The sequence below is a fragment of the Onychostruthus taczanowskii genome, unplaced genomic scaffold (genome assembly GCF_017590055.1).
Source record: "Onychostruthus taczanowskii isolate IOZ18803 unplaced genomic scaffold, ASM1759005v1 scaffold238, whole genome shotgun sequence".
Taxonomy (NCBI): Eukaryota; Metazoa; Chordata; class Aves; order Passeriformes; family Passeridae; genus Onychostruthus; species Onychostruthus taczanowskii.
The window spans coordinates 241,177-258,059 of NW_024499662.1; the positions used below are offsets into that span (position 1 = coordinate 241,177).

The window sequence follows — 16,883 nt, forward strand, 5'->3', positions numbered from 1 at the left end:
CCTGGGAGGGGCTGCCAGTCTGCTGGAATTGGGATAAATGATTCATAATGCCTCAGAGCTGCACCTCTCCTGGGAGTTCCCAGCTGTTGTTCCCTGCATTATTTATTATTTAATGTACTTACACATTCTAAGAACATGAAAAAGGAAAAGAAATTCCTGCCTGGGTCTCCATCCCTCAGATCCTGCTGGATTTGGCTCCCAGCCCTTTACTGGAGCTTTCTCAGCCCTCCAGACCTTCCTGGTTCCTGTTACATTCTCCAAGGGTGGGATTGACCCTGGGGAATTTAAGGATATTCTTACAAAGGAATGGAATATCCTGAGGGGGAGAAACCCCCAAGGATCATGGAATGCAGCTCCTGGTGCTGGCCAGGTGATCCCAGGAATCCCACTCTGGCTGTCCAAAGGCTCCTGGAGCTCTGGCAGGGTTGGGAATGTGCCCATTCCATGGGGCAGTGCCCAGCAGCCTCTGGGGAAGATCCTTTCCTGAGATCCATCCCAAATGCCCTGGCCCAGCTCCAGCTGCTCCCTCACTCTGAGGTCTCTCTCTGTGGACAACAGGCACTTGCACAGAGCAGCAGAGTCCAAAAGAAATCCCCAGCAACAAACTGGCCTTGACTGGAGACTTAAACCAGACAACTGCTGTGACCAAAAGGAGCTGTAGGAACCCTCCTGAGAAGCCAGGGTGCCAAGGGAGGTGGGCTGAGGGGGGGTGCAGAGTTCTGTGCCTGGATCTCCCAGCTCTGTTGGTGAGACATGGAGTCAGAGAGTTACCCTGAGCTAGAAATCAGTTTCAGCTTTAGATCAAGGGGGCTGGTTTAACTTGTTTAGTGCAGAGCTTGCTGAGCCAGGTCTGTGCTCGTGGGGAGGTGACAACAGCCCCAGTCCTGGGCTTGAGGGGGACAGGGGACAGCAGGACAGCGTGGAGGGGACGTGTGCAAGAGCAGGAGCTCAGTGCCCTCCAGCTGCTGTGAACTTGTCTGGGGGAACCAATCCATGGATTCACCAGACCTTCACAGGGTTCTTTGGGGTGATGCCTTGGCAAGGCTGCCCTGGAGCAGAGGCTGGACAGAGCTCAAGAACAGAGGAGGGATTTATGGAGAGGATCTCCTCCATGGATCCACCTTGGGCAGCACAAGAGCCCAGCCAGGGCTGCACCCAAAGTGAACCCAAAATAGTCACAAACAAATTGATGCCCGCTCACGAGCTCTCACACCTGAGGCCTCAGGGAGACCCCAGTTTGACAGAGGATTTTTACCTGTGTGCAGAGGTGAAACAAGGCCTGGGACAGCTCCCAGGTGACACCCCACAGGGCAGGGCAGGCCAGGTGAGGCTGACCAGGTGTGTGCTCCCCCAGGGCAGCTGAAGAGAGCGCGCTGTGCCGAGATCGACGTGGAGACGCCGGACTCCATCCTGGTGAACACCAACCTGCGGGCCCTGATCAACAAGCACACCTTCAGCCTGCTGCCCCCCGAGTGCCAGCAGCGCCTGCTGCTGCTGCTGCCCGACGTGGACAGACAGGTATGGCTCACCTGGGCTGGGCAGGTACAGAACTCACCTGGGCTGTGCAGGTACGGCCCACCTGGGCTGGGCTGGGTGGGTACGGCTCACCTGGGCTGGGCAGGTACAGAACTCACCTGGGCTGGGCAGGTACAGCTCACCTGGGCTGGGCTGGGCAGGTACAGAACTCACCTGGGCTGGGCTGGGCAGGTACAGCTTCACTGGGCTGGGCTGGGTGGGTACGGCTCACCTGGGCTGGGCAGGTACAGAACTCACCTGGGATGTCTCAGGTACAGCACTCACCTGGGCTGGACTGTCCCAGGTACAGCACTCACCTGGGCTGCCCTGCCCCACAGGGCTCTGGGGCAGGCAGGGAGGGATGCCAGGTGGAGATCCTGTTCCCCCTGTGGTACCTGGGGGCAGAGGGGCACGAGGGCAGGGGAAAGCCAATCCACCTTAGGGTGATCTCATGGTCACCTAATAATAATAATAATAATAATAATTGTCACCTGATAATCATTGTCATTGTTCAGGACCTTCCAGGACCTGAAGGGGCTCCAGGAGAGCTGCAGAGGGACTGGGGACAAGGCCTGCAGGGACAGGAGCCAGGGAATGGCTCCCACTGCCAGAGGGCAGGGCTGGATGGGAGATTGGGAATTGGGAATTGTTCCCTGGCAGGGTGGGCAGGCCCTGGCACAGCTGGGGCTGCCCCTGCATCCCTGGCAGTGCCCGAGGCCAGGCTGGACACTGGGACACCCTGGGACAGTGGAAGAGTTCCCAAATCCTCCAGAATTGTTGGGAGAAACAGCACCATGATTTTAGTGTGCCCCTCTGAAACAGCAGCACACGTTTTTAGTGTGCCCCTCTGAGGCTTTGCTTTGTCCAGCTGTGGGACAAAATCCTGGTCCCCACAGGGCTGGACACTAAAGCTGCTCCCCTGCTCCAGCTGCGGCCCAGCACACCAGGGCTGTGGCCAGCAGGTGACAGGGCTGTGGCTAGCAGGTGACATTGGGCTGTGGCAAACAGCACACGTTTTTAGTGTGCCCCTCTGAGGCTTTGCTTTGTCCAGCTGTGGGACAAAATCCTGGTCCCCACAGGGCTGGACACTAAAGCTGCTCCCCTGCTCCAGCTGTGACCCAGCACACCAGGGCTGTGGGCAGCAGGTGACAGGGCTGTGGCCAGGGGCTGTGGCCAGCAGATGACATGGGGCTGTGGCCAGCAGGTGTCAGGGCTGTGGCTAGCAGGTGACATTGGGCTGTGGTGATGAGCTCTGGCCAGCAGGTGACCAGGCTGTGGGCAGCAGGTGACATTGGGCTGTGGCTAGCAGGTGGCCAACAGGTGGCAGGGCTGTGGCTAGCAGGTGACAGGGCTGTGGCCAGCAGGTGACAGGGCTGTGGGCAGCGGGTGACAGGGCTGTGTCCAGCAGGTGACAGGGCTGTGTGGGCTGGGCAGGTACAGAACTCACCTGGGCTGGGCTGGGCAGGTACAGCTTCACTGGGCTGGGCTGGGTGGGTACGGCTCACCTGGGCTGGGCAGGTACAGAACTCACCTGGGCTGGGCTGGGCAGGTACAGCTTCACTGGGCTGGGCTGGGTGGGTACGGCTCACCTGGGCTGGGCAGGTACAGAACTCACCTGGGCTGGGCTGGGCAGGTACAGCTTCACTGGGCTGGGCTGGGTGGGTACGGCTCACCTGGGCTGGGCAGGTACAGAACTCACCTGGGCTGGGCTGGGCAGGTACAGCTTCACTGGGCTGGGCTGGGTGGGTACGGCTCACCTGGGCTGGGCAGGTACAGAACTCACCTGGGCTGGGCTGGGCAGGTACAGCTTCACTGGGCTGGGCTGGGTGGGTACGGCTCACCTGGGCTGGGCAGGTACAGAACTCACCTGGGCTGGGCTGGGCAGGTACAGCTTCACTGGGCTGGGCTGGGTGGGTACGGCTCACCTGGGCTGGGCAGGTACAGAACTCACCTGGGCTGGGCTGGGCAGGTACAGCTTCACTGGGCTGGGCTGGGTGGGTACGGCTCACCTGGGCTGGGCAGGTACAGAACTCACCTGGGCTGGGCTGGGCAGGTACAGCTTCACTGGGCTGGGCTGGGTGGGTACGGCTCACCTGGGCTGGGCAGGTACAGAACTCACCTGGGCTGGGCTGGGCAGGTACAGCTTCACTGGGCTGGGCTGGGTGGGTACGGCTCACCTGGGCTGGGCAGGTACAGAACTCACCTGGGCTGGGCTGGGCAGGTACAGCTTCACTGGGCTGGGCTGGGTGGGTACGGCTCACCTGGGCTGGGCAGGTACAGAACTCACCTGGGCTGGGCTGGGCAGGTACAGCTTCACTGGGCTGGGCTGGGTGGGTACGGCTCACCTGGGCTGGGCAGGTACAGAACTCACCTGGGCTGGGCTGGGCAGGTACAGCTTCACTGGGCTGGGCTGGGTGGGTACGGCTCACCTGGGCTGGGCAGGTACAGAACTCACCTGGGCTGGGCTGGGCAGGTACAGCTTCACTGGGCTGGGCTGGGTGGGTACGGCTCACCTGGGCTGGGCAGGTACAGAACTCACCTGGGCTGGGCTGGGCAGGTACAGCTTCACTGGGCTGGGCTGGGTGGGTACGGCTCACCTGGGCTGGGCAGGTACAGAACTCACCTGGGCTGGGCTGGGCAGGTACAGCTTCACTGGGCTGGGCTGGGTGGGTACGGCTCACCTGGGCTGGGCAGGTACAGAACTCACCTGGGATGTCTCAGGTACAGCACTCACCTGGGCTGGACTGTCCCAGGTACAGCACTCACCTGGGCTGCCCTGCCCCACAGGGCTCTGGGGCAGGCAGGGAGGGATGCCAGGTGGAGATCCTGTTCCCCCTGTGGTACCTGGGGGCAGAGGGGCACGAGGGCAGGGGAAAGCCAATCCACCTTAGGGTGATCTCATGGTCACCTAATAATAATAATAATAATAATAATAGTAATAATAATAATAATAATAATAATTGTCACCTGATAATCATTGTCATTGTTCAGGACCTTCCAGGACCTGAAGGGGCTCCAGGAGAGCTGCAGAGGGACTGGGGACAAGGCCTGCAGGGACAGGAGCCAGGGAATGGCTCCCACTGCCAGAGGGCAGGGCTGGATGGGAGATTGGGAATTGGGAATTGTTCCCTGGCAGGGTGGGCAGGCCCTGGCACAGCTGGGGCTGCCCCTGCATCCCTGGCAGTGCCCGAGGCCAGGCTGGACACTGGGACACCCTGGGACAGTGGAAGAGTTCCCAAATCCTCCAGAATTGTTGGGAGAAACAGCACCATGATTTTAGTGTGCCCCTCTGAAACAGCAGCACACATTTTTAGTGTGCCCCTCTGAGGCTTTGCTTTGTCCAGCTGTGGGACAAAATCCTGGTCCCCACAGGGCTGGACACTAAAGCTGCTCCCCTGCTCCAGCTGTGACCCAGCACACCAGGGCTGTGGGCAGCAGGTGACATTGGGCTGTGTCCAGCAGGTGGCCAACAGGTGACAGGGCTGTGGCCAGCAGATGACATGGGGCTGTGGCCAGCAGGTGTCAGGGCTGTGGCTAGCAGGTGACATTGGGCTGTGGCAAACAGGTGACAGGGCTGTGGCCAGGGCTGTGGCCAGGGGCTGTGGGCAGTAGGTGAGAACGGCTGTGGCCACGAGCTCTGGCAGGTGACAGGGCTGTGAGCTGCAGGTGACATTGAGCTGTGGCCAGGGCTGTAGCCAGCAGGTGACATGGGGCTGTAGCCATGAGCTCTGGCCAGCAGGTGACAGGGCTGTGGCCAGCAGGTGACAGGGCTGTGGCTAGCAGGTGACGGGGCTGTGGCCAGGGGCTGTGACCAGCGGGTGACAGGGCTGTGGCCAGGGGCTGTGGCCAGCAGGTGACAGGGCTGTGGCCAGTGGGTGACAGGGCTGTGGGCAGCAGGTGACAGGGCTGTGTCTCCCCAGGTGGGCCCCGATGGGCTGATGAAGCTCAGCAGCTCGGCGCTCAACAACGAGTTCTTCACCTCGGCTGCGCAGGGCTGGAAGGAGCGGCTGTCGGAAGGTAAAGCCTGCCCAGGACCCCCGGCTGGGGAGGGGCTGGGGGAGCCCCAGGACCCCCGGCTGGGGAGGGGCTGGGGGAGCCCCAGGACCCCCGGCTGGGGGAGCCCCAGGACCCCCAGCTGGGGAGGGGCTGGGGGAGCCCCAGGACCCCCGGCTGGGGAGGGGCTGGGGGAGCCCCAGGACCCCCGGCTGGGGAGGGGCTTGGGGAGCCTGCAGGGTGTCCCTGGAGAAGCTGCAGCTCTGCAGGGACTCACTGCCCACAGCTGGGGGGCTCAGGGTGGGAGGGGGCTGCAGGAGGAGTTCTGTGTTGAACTGACACAGCAAATCTCTGGAAGAGATGAGAAAAGGAGGAGAAACGTGTTTAAAATCTGAACTGACAGTAGAGCTGGGGCACTCTGGGGTTGTGGCACCTAAACACAGACACTGCTGGGGGGCAGAGAAGGGAAATTCTGTTCCAGAGCAAGGCATGGGGTGCTCAGTGCTTTGAGCCCTCCCTTTGGGTGTTTGGATGGGAAATTGGGGCTCCATTCCCTTCCCAGCTCTGTTCCCTGCACTGCCCCATTGCACTGGAGCAGCAGCCTGGGCTGCCAGAGCTCCTGGGACACCCACCTGGCCTGAGCCCCGTTAGCCAGCCCTTCCCTGGCTGAAATCCCTTCTGCATCCCCCAGGAGAGTTCACCCCCGAAATGCAGCTCCGGATCCGGCAGGAAATCGAGAAGGAGAAGAAGGTGGAGCTGTGGAAGGAGCACTTCTTTGAGAGCTACTATGGGCAGAGGTGAGAGCTCAGCTGGGTTCTGGGGTGGTCCATCCATGGATATTGGGTTCCCTGGAGCCTGAGGAAGGTTCCTGGCTTCAGCTGGTTCCAGGAAGCCAGGAAATGTCAGCGGGATCCAGCTCAGGTGGGAGGTTTGTCACCCCTCATCCAGTGCAGGGATCAGCTCAGGTGGGAGGTTTGTCACCCTTTGTCCAGTGCAGGGATCAGCTCAGGTGGGAGGTTTGTCACCCTTTGTCCAGTGCAGGGATCAGCTCAGGTGGGAGGTTTGTCACCCTTTGTCCAGTGCAGGGATCAGCTCAGGTGGGAGGTTTGTCACCCTTTGTCCAGTGCAGGGATCAGCTCAGGTGGGAGGTTTGTCACCCTTTGTCCAGTGCAGGGATCAGCTCAGGTGGGAGGTTTGTCACCCTTTGTCCAGTGCAGGGATCAGCTCAGGTGGGAGGTTTGTCACCCTTTGTCCAGTGCAGGGATCAGCTCAGGTGGGAGGTTTGTCACCCTTTGTCCAGTGCAGGGATCAGCTCAGGTGGGAGGTTTGTCACCCTTTGTCCAGTGCAGGGATCAGCTCAGGTGGGAGGTTTGTCACCCTTTGTCCAGTGCAGGGATCAGCTCAGGTGGGAGGTTTGTCACCCTTTGTCCAGTGCAGGGATCAGCTCAGGTGGGAGGTTTGTCACCCTTTGTCCAGTGCAGGGATCAGCTCAGGTGGGAGGTTTGTCACCCTTTGTCCAGTGCAGGGATCAGCTCAGGTGGGAGGTTTGTCACCCTTTGTCCAGTGCAGGGATCAGCTCAGGTGGGAGGTTTGTCACCCTTTGTCCAGTGCAGGGATCAGCTCAGGTGGGAGGTTTGTCACCCTTTGTCCAGTGCAGGGATCAGCTCAGGTGGGAGGTTTGTCACCCTTTGTCCAGTGCAGGGATCAGCTCAGGTGGGAGGTTTGTCACCCTTTGTCCAGTGCAGGGATCAGCTCAGGTGGGAGGTTTGTCACCCTTTGTCCAGTGCAGGGATCAGCTCAGGTGGGAGGTTTGTCACCCTTTGTCCAGTGCAGGGATCAGCTCAGGTGGGAGGTTTGTCACCCTTTGTCCAGTGCAGGGATCAGCTCAGGTGGGAGGTTTGTCACCCTTTGTCCAGTGCAGGGATCAGCTCAGGTGGGAGGTTTGTCACCCTTTGTCCAGTGCAGGGATCAGCTCAGGTGGGAGGTTTGTCACCCTTTGTCCAGTGCAGGGATCAGCTCAGGTGGGAGGTTTGTCACCCTTTATCCCATGCAGGGATCAGCTCAGGTGGGAGGTTTGTCACCCTTTATCCCATGCAGGGATCAGCTCAGGTGGGAGGTTTGTCACCCTTTATCCCATGCAGGGATCAGCTCAGGTGGGAGGTTTGTCACCCTTTGTCCAGTGCAGGGTGTCCTCCTCTTATTATCCAGGGATGTGTCTCCTCTTCCCCTCCTTGCTTGAGCCACCCCCATGGCCCTCCTGGAGCTGAGTGTGACCCACCTCAGGGTCAGGACCTGCAATCCCACATCTCCAACCCCACACCACCTGGTTAAACCCCCAAATCTGCCAAATTTTTATTCTCTGCCTTCTCTTGCTTCAGGGGTTTCCCATCCTTTGGGGCTACAGGGGGGATTTGGGGTTTTTGAGTTGCTGAGAGACCTGGGAAGGAGCACACAGGTGTAAATAACTGACCAGGAATTCCTAACCCTGCACTGTGCCAGGTTTTGGGTTTGTCCTCACCCTGCCAGCCACTGTGCCTCCCCCATGGCCCTCCTGGAGCTGAGTGTGACCCACCTCAGGGTCAGGACCTGCAATCCCACATCTCCAACCCCACACCACCTGGTTAAACCCCCAAATCTGCCAAACTTTTATTCTCTGCCTTCTCTTGCTTCAGGGGTTTCCCATCCTTTGGGGCTACAGGGGGGATTTGGGGTTTTTGAGTTGCTGAGAGACCTGGGAAGGAGCACACAGGTGTAAATAACTGACCAGGAATTCCTAACCCTGCACTGTGCCAGGTTTTGGGCTGTCCTCACCCTGCCAGCCACTGTGCCTCCCATTCATCCTGGGTGTTTTAACCCTCCAGAGCCTGGGGGGTATTCCTGGCATTCCATTGGGATGCTGTGGGTGTCCCTACAGGCTGTAGGAACAACTACAGGGATACACCAGGCTGGGAGTGCAGCTCACCAGGAGCTTCATCAGCCACCTGAGCCAGGTCTGTGCTCGTGGGAAGGTGACAACAGCCCCAGTCCTGGGCTTGAGGGGGACAGGGGACAGCAGGACAGCGTGGAGGGGACGTGTGCAAGAGCTCAGTTCCCTCCAGCTGCTGTGAACTTGTCTGGGGGAACCAATCCATGGATTCACCAGACCTTCACAGGGTTGTGGTTGGGGAAAAAAAACCCCAATTTGACAAATCACTGAGAGGGATGGATGAAGTTAATCCAGAAGGAGAAACTTTTCCCAGACATCACTGTGGGAATTAGATCCCATGTTCCTCCTGAAGGGGTGGTGGGACCCTTCCTTGTCAGTGTCCCCTCCTGCCAGTGTCACCGTGTGAGCCAGGTTGCTCCTGTGCTGCAGAGGAGGCAGTGGGGGCTCCTGCAGGGAAATACTCACTGTTGGCCAAACTCTTTGAGTTTGCAGCCTGGAAAACTGGTGTCCGGAACAGGCCTGGAGCTACCCAGTGTTCCATGGATTGCATTTAGCTGGTGTTAACCTCTGCTGCTGATTTCTGGTTCCTGTGGAAAGATGATCAGTAGGGAAGGTTCTCAGTGATGGTGGCACAGAATTGAGTGTGTGAGACATTTCTTTAGGGCGTTCATTTAGAGAATCCTGCCTCCATTCCCCAAGGATGGGATGCTTTTGCAGGGGTGTTTTACAAAGCAACGTCTCTGTTTTCCTTGGCAGTTCTGGGCTGAGCCCCGAGGAGTCAGAGCGACTGACAGCACAGCCCGAGGCGGAGCCCGGCCGGCCCCGCAGCCCCCCGGCCCCACGCCGGGAGCAGGGCACATCCACACCCCCCTGGGAGCCCCAGGCAGCCCCAGCAGGCGGCAGGAAAGCAGGAGAGGAGGGCAGAGAGGAGCCGCAGCCCAAGGCGGCCAAGCCCGCCGAGGCGTCCCCAGAGCGGCGAGCGGCCAGAGCCGGCGAGAGACCCGGGCCCGGCCGGGAGAGAGCCCACGGGGAAACCCTGCCCCAAAAACCCCCCGGCGCCCCCAGCCACCGGGCAGAGGAGCAGAGGAAGCCTGGGGCTGCGAAGGAAGCGCCAGGAAAGGAATCTCTGGGTGCCCCGAGCGAACCAAAGAGCCCCGAGGCAGGCGGGGGAGCGGCGAAGGCGCAGAGCCCCGCGGCGGAGAAGGAGAAGGAGAAGAAACCCCCCGGGAACGAGGCCATGGAGGTCGGGGTGGAGGCCCACAAGAGGAAGTCGGAGAGCAGGGAGGAAGCTGCGGGCACCCCCGAGAAGAAGCCCCGTGTGGCTGAGCCCTGCCAGCACCAGCAGGCCTTTCGGAGCCAGCCCTTTCCCGGCGCGGGGCCGGCGGTGCCGCGGGTGCCCCCGCTCAAGGTGAGTCCTGCAGGGACAGAGCCACGGCCGGGTCTCCCCCGGGGGCTCCCCCGGGGCGCTGAACCCCAAACTGCGTGTTCAGTGGGGTGGAAGGGCCCCCAGAGGCCAGCCCATCCCTGTCACAGCTGCTGCTGGCCCAGGCTGCAGGCCCCTGGCTCTGCAGGGCCGTGGTGACAGTGAGCAGAGCGGGAGCCTGGCAGCTGGGGACACCCAGGGCCACAGGAGCCGGTGCCATCCGGGCTCCCCTGCAGCCAGCCCAGACACTGTGCTGAAGAGCAGAGCCCCTGGCAGCACTGCGGTCTGGTTTGTAGTGCTGCAGTGTAGGAGCAGGGAAGGAGAATTTGGGGGAACATCTCAGGAGCAGAGGCGCTTTGGCTGCTGAGCCTTTGCAAGAACTCACTGGGAAAGGAAGGAGGGAATTGGCTCCTGCTGGGATGGACAGCAGGACAGAAACACTGCAGGCTTGGCAGGCCCTGCCTTTGAGAGCCAGGTCAGGAGCAGGCAGCTGTGCTGACCCTGCTGCTCCAGGCCCTTAGGCAGAAACTGAATTCCTGTAGCCCTGTGTGTCCCAGGAATTCTGCTGCCATGTTCATATCCCTCTGTACTAAAAGGCTGCAAACTCAAAACTTTAAAAGCAGCTGATCGTTAATATTGGAAATTAACCCATGTTAATAAGAACAGCATCAAGGCAGGAAAGCATCAGTGAAACTGTCAGTGACACAGAACTGGGGAAACTGTCCATCAAAGAGGTCTGGAATACCGTGCAGGAACAGGGGCTGGCCTGCCAGGGCAATGAAGGTGGGATTTCATTTAACAGCAGAGTGAGTTGAAGGTGATTGTGAATAGATTCCCTTGCAAAGCAGGGAAAATGGGGACAGACGTGTCCCCAAGACGTGTCATCCCCCAGAAGTGAAGTGGTGAAGTGATTGATCAGAGCTCAGTGGGATCCAGTGAGGATTTTATGGATAAGGAAAATAAATGTAACCTCGAATGAACTCCCTGAGATCTCTGCAGGGGGAACAGCACCACGCTCAGTGCAGGGCTCAGCACATATGCTGGGAAGAGCAAACATGGGGAATGTCAGCTGAACATTGGGGGAAATGTTGGAGAAGGAAAGAGTAAATTATTGGCATTTTTTCCAGCTCAGGGGAGTTTTATGGCTTTGCACAAAGGCACTGAGGAGACAAATGATGGGTGAGCAGGGGGGAAGAGCGAGGCTGAGCCCAGCAGGGTAGTGACACCTTTCAAAGGACATCTGAATAGAAAATTGGATCTGAAATTACATCTGAAAAACGTGAAACGGTGGAACAGGGGCTGACAGGGCAGGGGCTGGATCAGCCCTTCAGGGAGGGAGCCTGGGGGCTCTGGGGTGACATGAGGGACGAGTTCCACTCAGAGCCACGGGGTTTGCAGTACCCAAAACTGCCTGGGAGGCATCCGAGGGTCGGACACGTTTCTTGTCTCAAGGCAGGGACAGGAGGGGTTTCTCCAAAGGGATTTCTCTATCACCACCACCACCACCAGCTCTCTCAGATAAACTGCAAACTCCAACCTGTGGGTCGGGAGTTGCCCGTGTCTCAGCCGTGCTTTTCTCCTGCTCTCTTGCAGATTCCCGTGTCCAGAATCTCCCCGATGCCATTTCCTGGGAGCCAGGTCTCTCCCAGGGCGTGCTTCCCCCTCTCCCTCAGCAGTCCGGGCAGGACAGGGGCCAGGACCTTGGCCGACATCAAGGCAAGAGCCCAGCAGGCCAAGGCTCAGAGGGCAGCGGCCGCCGCCGCCGCCGCCTCGGCCGGGGGAGCCGTGCCGGGGCCCGGCCCGGGCGGGGGGAGACCCCCGGGCAGGGGGGGAGACGGGAGAGACCCCGGCGGAGCCACCCAAGCTGCAACTGGAGCGAACGCACTGGAACTGGCAGGAACTGGAAGCGGGGGAGGTTCGAGAAGGTTCCTTCCCCACGGCCCAGGGCCCCGTTCCCAGGTGGAGGGCCAGGCGGAGCCGGGAGCTGCTCGCCATCCTCCTGGAGCACAACTACAGCCAGGGGCCCCCGCGGCAGCCCCGGCGCTAGGGAACGGCGCGGGGGCCACGCCGAGCCCCCCGCGGGGCACGGCCACCCCCGGGTCCCTGAGCACCCCCGGCGGGGACGGCGTGGGGACGGCCCCTCCTGCGCCGGCCCGGGGGGCTCCGGCAGCTGGGAACGGGAGCGGTCCCTCAGCAGGAGGCGGCCGTGACCTTCCCAAAGGCAAATCTCCTTCTCTGGTGTCCCCCGTGGCACCCGCGGGCCCCGCAGCTCAGGCTGGAGCCGTGGGTGCACCCGTCCCAGCCTCCAGCAGCTCCTCAGGAGCAGCCAGCCTTAAATCTCCTCCCGGTGGGGCCCTGCCCCGAGCGAGCTCCAGCATTCCTGCCAACAACCCTTTGGTCACCCAGCTGCTGCAGGGCAAGAGCGTCCCTCTGGAGCAGATCCTGCCCAAGCCGCTCACCAAAGCAGAAATGAAAACCGTCCCGGTGGCTCCTCAGGAAGAGAAGGGGGCGGCGGGGAACGGCGCCGAGGCGGGGGACAGAGCATCGAGTTTGCCCCCGCAGCAGCTTGGGAAGATCTTCTGCCAGAACAGGCCTCTGCCTCACGTTCCAAGGACCTTCCCGCTCGCCTCGGGAAAGGACCCCGGGCCTGAGCAGCACCAGGGCCACGAGGCACTGAGCAAATCCACCCAGGAGCAGATCCTGCAGACTCTCATCAAGAGGGTGCAGAGGCAGAACCTGCTGCCCGTCCTTCAGCCCTCGCAGCCGAACCTCCCGCACTCAGGTTTCCCGGTGGAAAACAGCTCCACCAGCCAGAGATTCATGCTGGGCTTCACGGGCAGGAGGACGTCCAAGCCCGCCATGTCTGGCCACTACCTGCTCAACATCTCCACCTACGGCCGCGGCTCGGAGAGTTTGAGGAGAGGCTTCTCCCTGAACGCCGAGCCCCGCCTGGGGCTGAGCAGCCCCGCCGAGGGCGAGGACACGGGCGGCCGGGGCAGTTGCAGCGAGGAGGACGCGGACGACGACGAGAGCTCCGGGGACGAACGGGAGCCGCGGTCGGGGCAGGGGGAGAAGGAGCGGGGCCCTGCAGAGCCCGGCTCCCTCGGGGCGAAGGCCGAGGCGGCCCCGGCGGCCAAGGAGAAGGTGGCGGCGCTGGACGGCACGGCGCTGGCCCGGGACCTGCTGCAGGCGGCGCAGGAGCAGATGGCCCACGCCATGAGGAGCAAAGGCCACGGCGGCACGGAGCTCTTCGGGCCCCCCACCCCATCCCCGGACCCAGCACAGCCCCCGCTGCTCCCCGCCCCGCACCCCCCGAAGCTGCCGGGGAGCGCCGGGCCGCAGCTCCTGGGGCCCAGCTACAGCGGCACCATCAACGTCTCCACGTCGCCCGACGTGGGCCAGGGCTCGCTCGTGAGCGAGTGCAAGCAGCTGGCCGGCTCCATGGGCAACGTCATGTCCTTCTCCGTGACCGTCACCACCATCCCCGCCGGGCAGGCTGTGAACTCCGGCGGCCACGGGCAGAGCCTCCCGGTGCAGGCGTTCGCCGAGGACGGCGCCGTGGAGGATCCCCCTTCCAAATGTTACTGCAGGTTGAAAGCCATGATCATGTGCAAGGGCTGCGGTGCCTTCTGCCATGACGACTGCATCGGCCCCTCCAAGCTCTGCGTCTCCTGCCTCGTCGTGCGGTAACGGGGGCGGCACGTGGGGAGTAGCGCGGCTTCCTCCGGGGGCTGCTGTCCGAAGAATCTTGGGAAGAAACAGGAATTTTACTGCCTTGCACAAGAGACACGTTACTGAATCAGGAATACGGAGTTAGAGTCCTTCTTTCATTAACGAAAGAGCACCTTGTACAGGGAGTCGAAATCGCGCTCGACTACGTGAATTGTGACAAGAGTTTGCACTTAAGGAATTATGTAAATACGCCACATTATTTTGTTTAAAGATATTTTTTCAATCTTTTAGGAGACAGCGTTTGACTTGTACTGCAGTTCCAGTAACCCCAGCCTGCTCTGAGCACGTTTGCTGAGCTCTGCTCTCCCCGGGGAGTCCAGCCCACAGCCCGTTGTTGGTCGTCTCTCGGCAGAGGGAATGGGATCATCCAGTGCAGCCGTGGGTGCTGATGGAGCACCGAGGCAGGAGCCCTGAGTGGGCTCCCTTGGCTGCTCCCGGTTCAGATCCCTGGCGTGCCAGCCTTGCCCTCCATCGCCTTTCCCTCTGTTGCAGAGGCTCCTGGGCTGTGCAGTGCAGGCTGGCGTTGCTGGTTTGCAGATCCCCCTCTCCCGGTATCCCAGCTGAAGGGAGGTGTCCGGGTGTGCTGCTGCTGGAACTGCAGGGAGCTGGGCTGGACAGGGGAGTCACCAGGACAGCTCAGTGCTGGGACTGTCTGTGACCCACCGGGAGCAGGGGTCACACAGCTGTGCCTGGCCAGGCAGGAATCTGCTCTCCTGGGTATTCCCAGGGCTGGCAGGAATCTGCTCCCCTGGGCATTCCCAAGGCTGGCAGGAATCTGCTCCCCTGGGCATTCCCAAGGCTGGCAGGAATCTGCTCCCCTGGGCATTCCCAAGGCTGGCAGGAATCTGCTCCCCTGGGCATTCCCAAGGCTGGCAGGAATCTGCTCCCCTGGGCATTCCCAAGGCTGGCAGGAATCTGCTCCCCTGGGCATTCCCAAGGCTGGCAGGAATCTGCTCCCCTGGGCATTCCCAAGGCTGGCAGGAATCTGCTCCCCTGGGCATTCCCAAGGCTGGCAGGAATCTGCTCCCCTGGGCATTCCCAAGGCTGGCAGGAATCTGCTCCCCTGGGCATTCCCAAGGCTGGCAGGAATCTGCTCCCCTGGGCATTCCCAAGGCTGGCAGGAATCTGCTCCCCTGGGCATTCCCAAGGCTGGCAGGAATCTGCTCCCCTGGGCATTCCCAAGGCTGGCAGGAATCTGCTCCCCTGGGCATTCCCAAGGCTGGCAGGAATCTGCTCCCCTGGGCATTCCCAAGGCTGGCAGGAATCTGCTCCCCTGGGCATTCCCAAGGCTGGCAGGAATCTGCTCCCCTGGGCATTCCCAAGGCTGGCAGGAATCTGCTCCCCTGGGCATTCCCAAGGCTGGCAGGAATCTGCTCCCCTGGGCATTCCCAAGGCTGGCAGGAATCTGCTCCCCTGGGCATTCCCAAGGCTGGCAGGAATCTGCTCCCCTGGGCATTCCCAAGGCTGGCAGGAATCTGCTCCCCTGGGCATTCCCAAGGCTGGCAGGAATCTGCTCCCCTGGGCATTCCCAAGGCTGGCAGGAATCTGCTCCCCTGGGCATTCCCAAGGCTGGCAGGAATCTGCTCTCCAGGGCATTCCCAGGAGCTGGAGCTGCCATCCCATGGCCCAGAGCCAGCTGCTCTTGGGACACAGGGGCAGGTGATGGGCACAAAGCACCACCCTGGGTCCTGCCATGCTCTGGGAAGCGTTTTGTTCTCATGCAAACACTCCCATGGTCAGACATCTCCAGTTTCTATCCAAGATTTTGTATTTCCTGGGTGTAGGGAAAGGCAGTGGAGTGTCTGCCTGGGCCTCGTTGGGTGGCTCTTTGTGTTTGAAATACCAAATCGGGCTGAGCTCAGCTCAGCCGGGCCCAGCTGAGGGAGGGGTGCTGGGGCAGCCCCTCAGAGCTGAGTGGGGACACGGCTGGTGGCAGCTGTGCCCCTGGCAGTTCTGGGTTCCTTCTCTTGCACCGAGGGAAGTGAAAGCACAGTGGCCCCGTGTTCCTGGAGCTGAGGGCACCGATGGAGCACGAGTCGCCCGAGGGCTTTCCCCTCCCGGGCCGGGTGGAGGCCTTGCTGCATCCTGGTCAGGGAACAGAGCTATGTATGTTTTTGATGGAAAAGCACTGAATTCACTTTTAATCCAAAGGCCTTTTAAAGCTGAAGCAATATTCCCCCAGCGGCGGGGCAGCTGAGTGGTGCACAGACTCTCAGCCTTCCCTTCCCCTCTCCTTTGTACTACTGCTCCCCTCTCCTTCTCCCCGGGAGCCCGGCACTGGCGGTGAGGAGCAGAAGTCATTCCTGGGTGGTTTTCCAAGGAACAAGAGGAGCTCCAGGAGCCTTTGGACAACGCTCTCAGGCACAGGGTGGGATTGTTGGGGTGTCTGCAGGGTCAGGAGTTGGACTGGATGATCCCTGGGGTCCGTTCCAGCACGGGATATTCCGTGACTGTGATTTAGGTGGTGATGACAAGGAAAAGGGAGTTCCAGACTCGATCCCGTGGTAGCAGGAGCATTTCCCTCCCTGCCCAGGGAGTGCAGCTGCCTCTGGAGCAGCAGGAGCTGCAGCATCACCTGCTCTGGGTTCTGCCATCTGAAATTCACTGCAGAGCAGTGACCCCCCCTGACGTGATTCCACATCGCTGCTCAGGCATCCCGTGCTGAGGAGGATTTAGGGATTAGAAATTAAGTCGATTTTTTAAAATCTAAAACATTGCACAAAATTGTCCCCGTGAGCATCTGCCACCCGTGGTGGGGTGGGGGTAGCCCAAGAACCCCCAGCCTGTGCCAGTTCCTGCCACTGCCCCCTTGCAGCTCTTGCTCGGGAAGAGGAAATCCTGCATTTTTGTAAACCTGGGGAGGGAGGCAGTGTGGGCCGGTTTGGAGCTGAGAGCAGGGTCTGTCCACTCCTCCCTCAGGAGGGAAATTCCTTCCCATAGTCCTGGACAGACCCTTCCATTCCTGGCTGAGAGAGCCTGGGAGAGCTTGGTGATGCTTACACAACAGAGGAGTTCTCAGAGGAGAGTGAGAGGTTTCTCTGCGCACTTGGCTCAGTTCTGGCCTCTCCTTGGCTCCTCTCAGGGTGATTTTCCAGGCTGCTGGAGAGGGGGCAGCAGAGGATGAGGAGGGAGCTGTGCCCCTGAGCACTCACAGGCGTTCAGCTGCTGCTGGCAAGGCTCTTCAGAGCTCCCCTGGCGCTTCCCAAAGCAGCCCCACCCGGCTGTGGCTCCAGCAGGTTCCTCCTCTTGGATTTCCCCGGTGGCCTGGCTGAGCTTGGGCTGGGCTTGCTGTGC

General features: G+C 60.8%; 1 protein-coding gene across 3 annotated transcripts in view; it reads left to right on the plus strand.

Moving 5' to 3' along the window:
* ASXL2 (ASXL transcriptional regulator 2) overlaps positions 1-13,785 on the plus strand; it is a 54,887-nt gene extending 41,102 nt beyond the window's left edge. For all 3 annotated transcript variants that reach the window (XM_041405601.1, XM_041405602.1, XM_041405600.1), the window contains 5 exons: positions 1,355-1,518; positions 5,436-5,532; positions 6,200-6,305; positions 9,191-9,842; positions 11,451-13,785. In XM_041405601.1, the coding sequence (XP_041261535.1) occupies positions 1,355-1,518; positions 5,436-5,532; positions 6,200-6,305; positions 9,191-9,842; positions 11,451-13,547 (3,116 nt within the window). In that variant the 3' untranslated portion in view covers positions 13,548-13,785. The remainder of the gene's footprint in view (positions 1-1,354; positions 1,519-5,435; positions 5,533-6,199; positions 6,306-9,190; positions 9,843-11,450) is intronic.
* Positions 13,786-16,883: the final 3,098 nt, after the last annotated feature.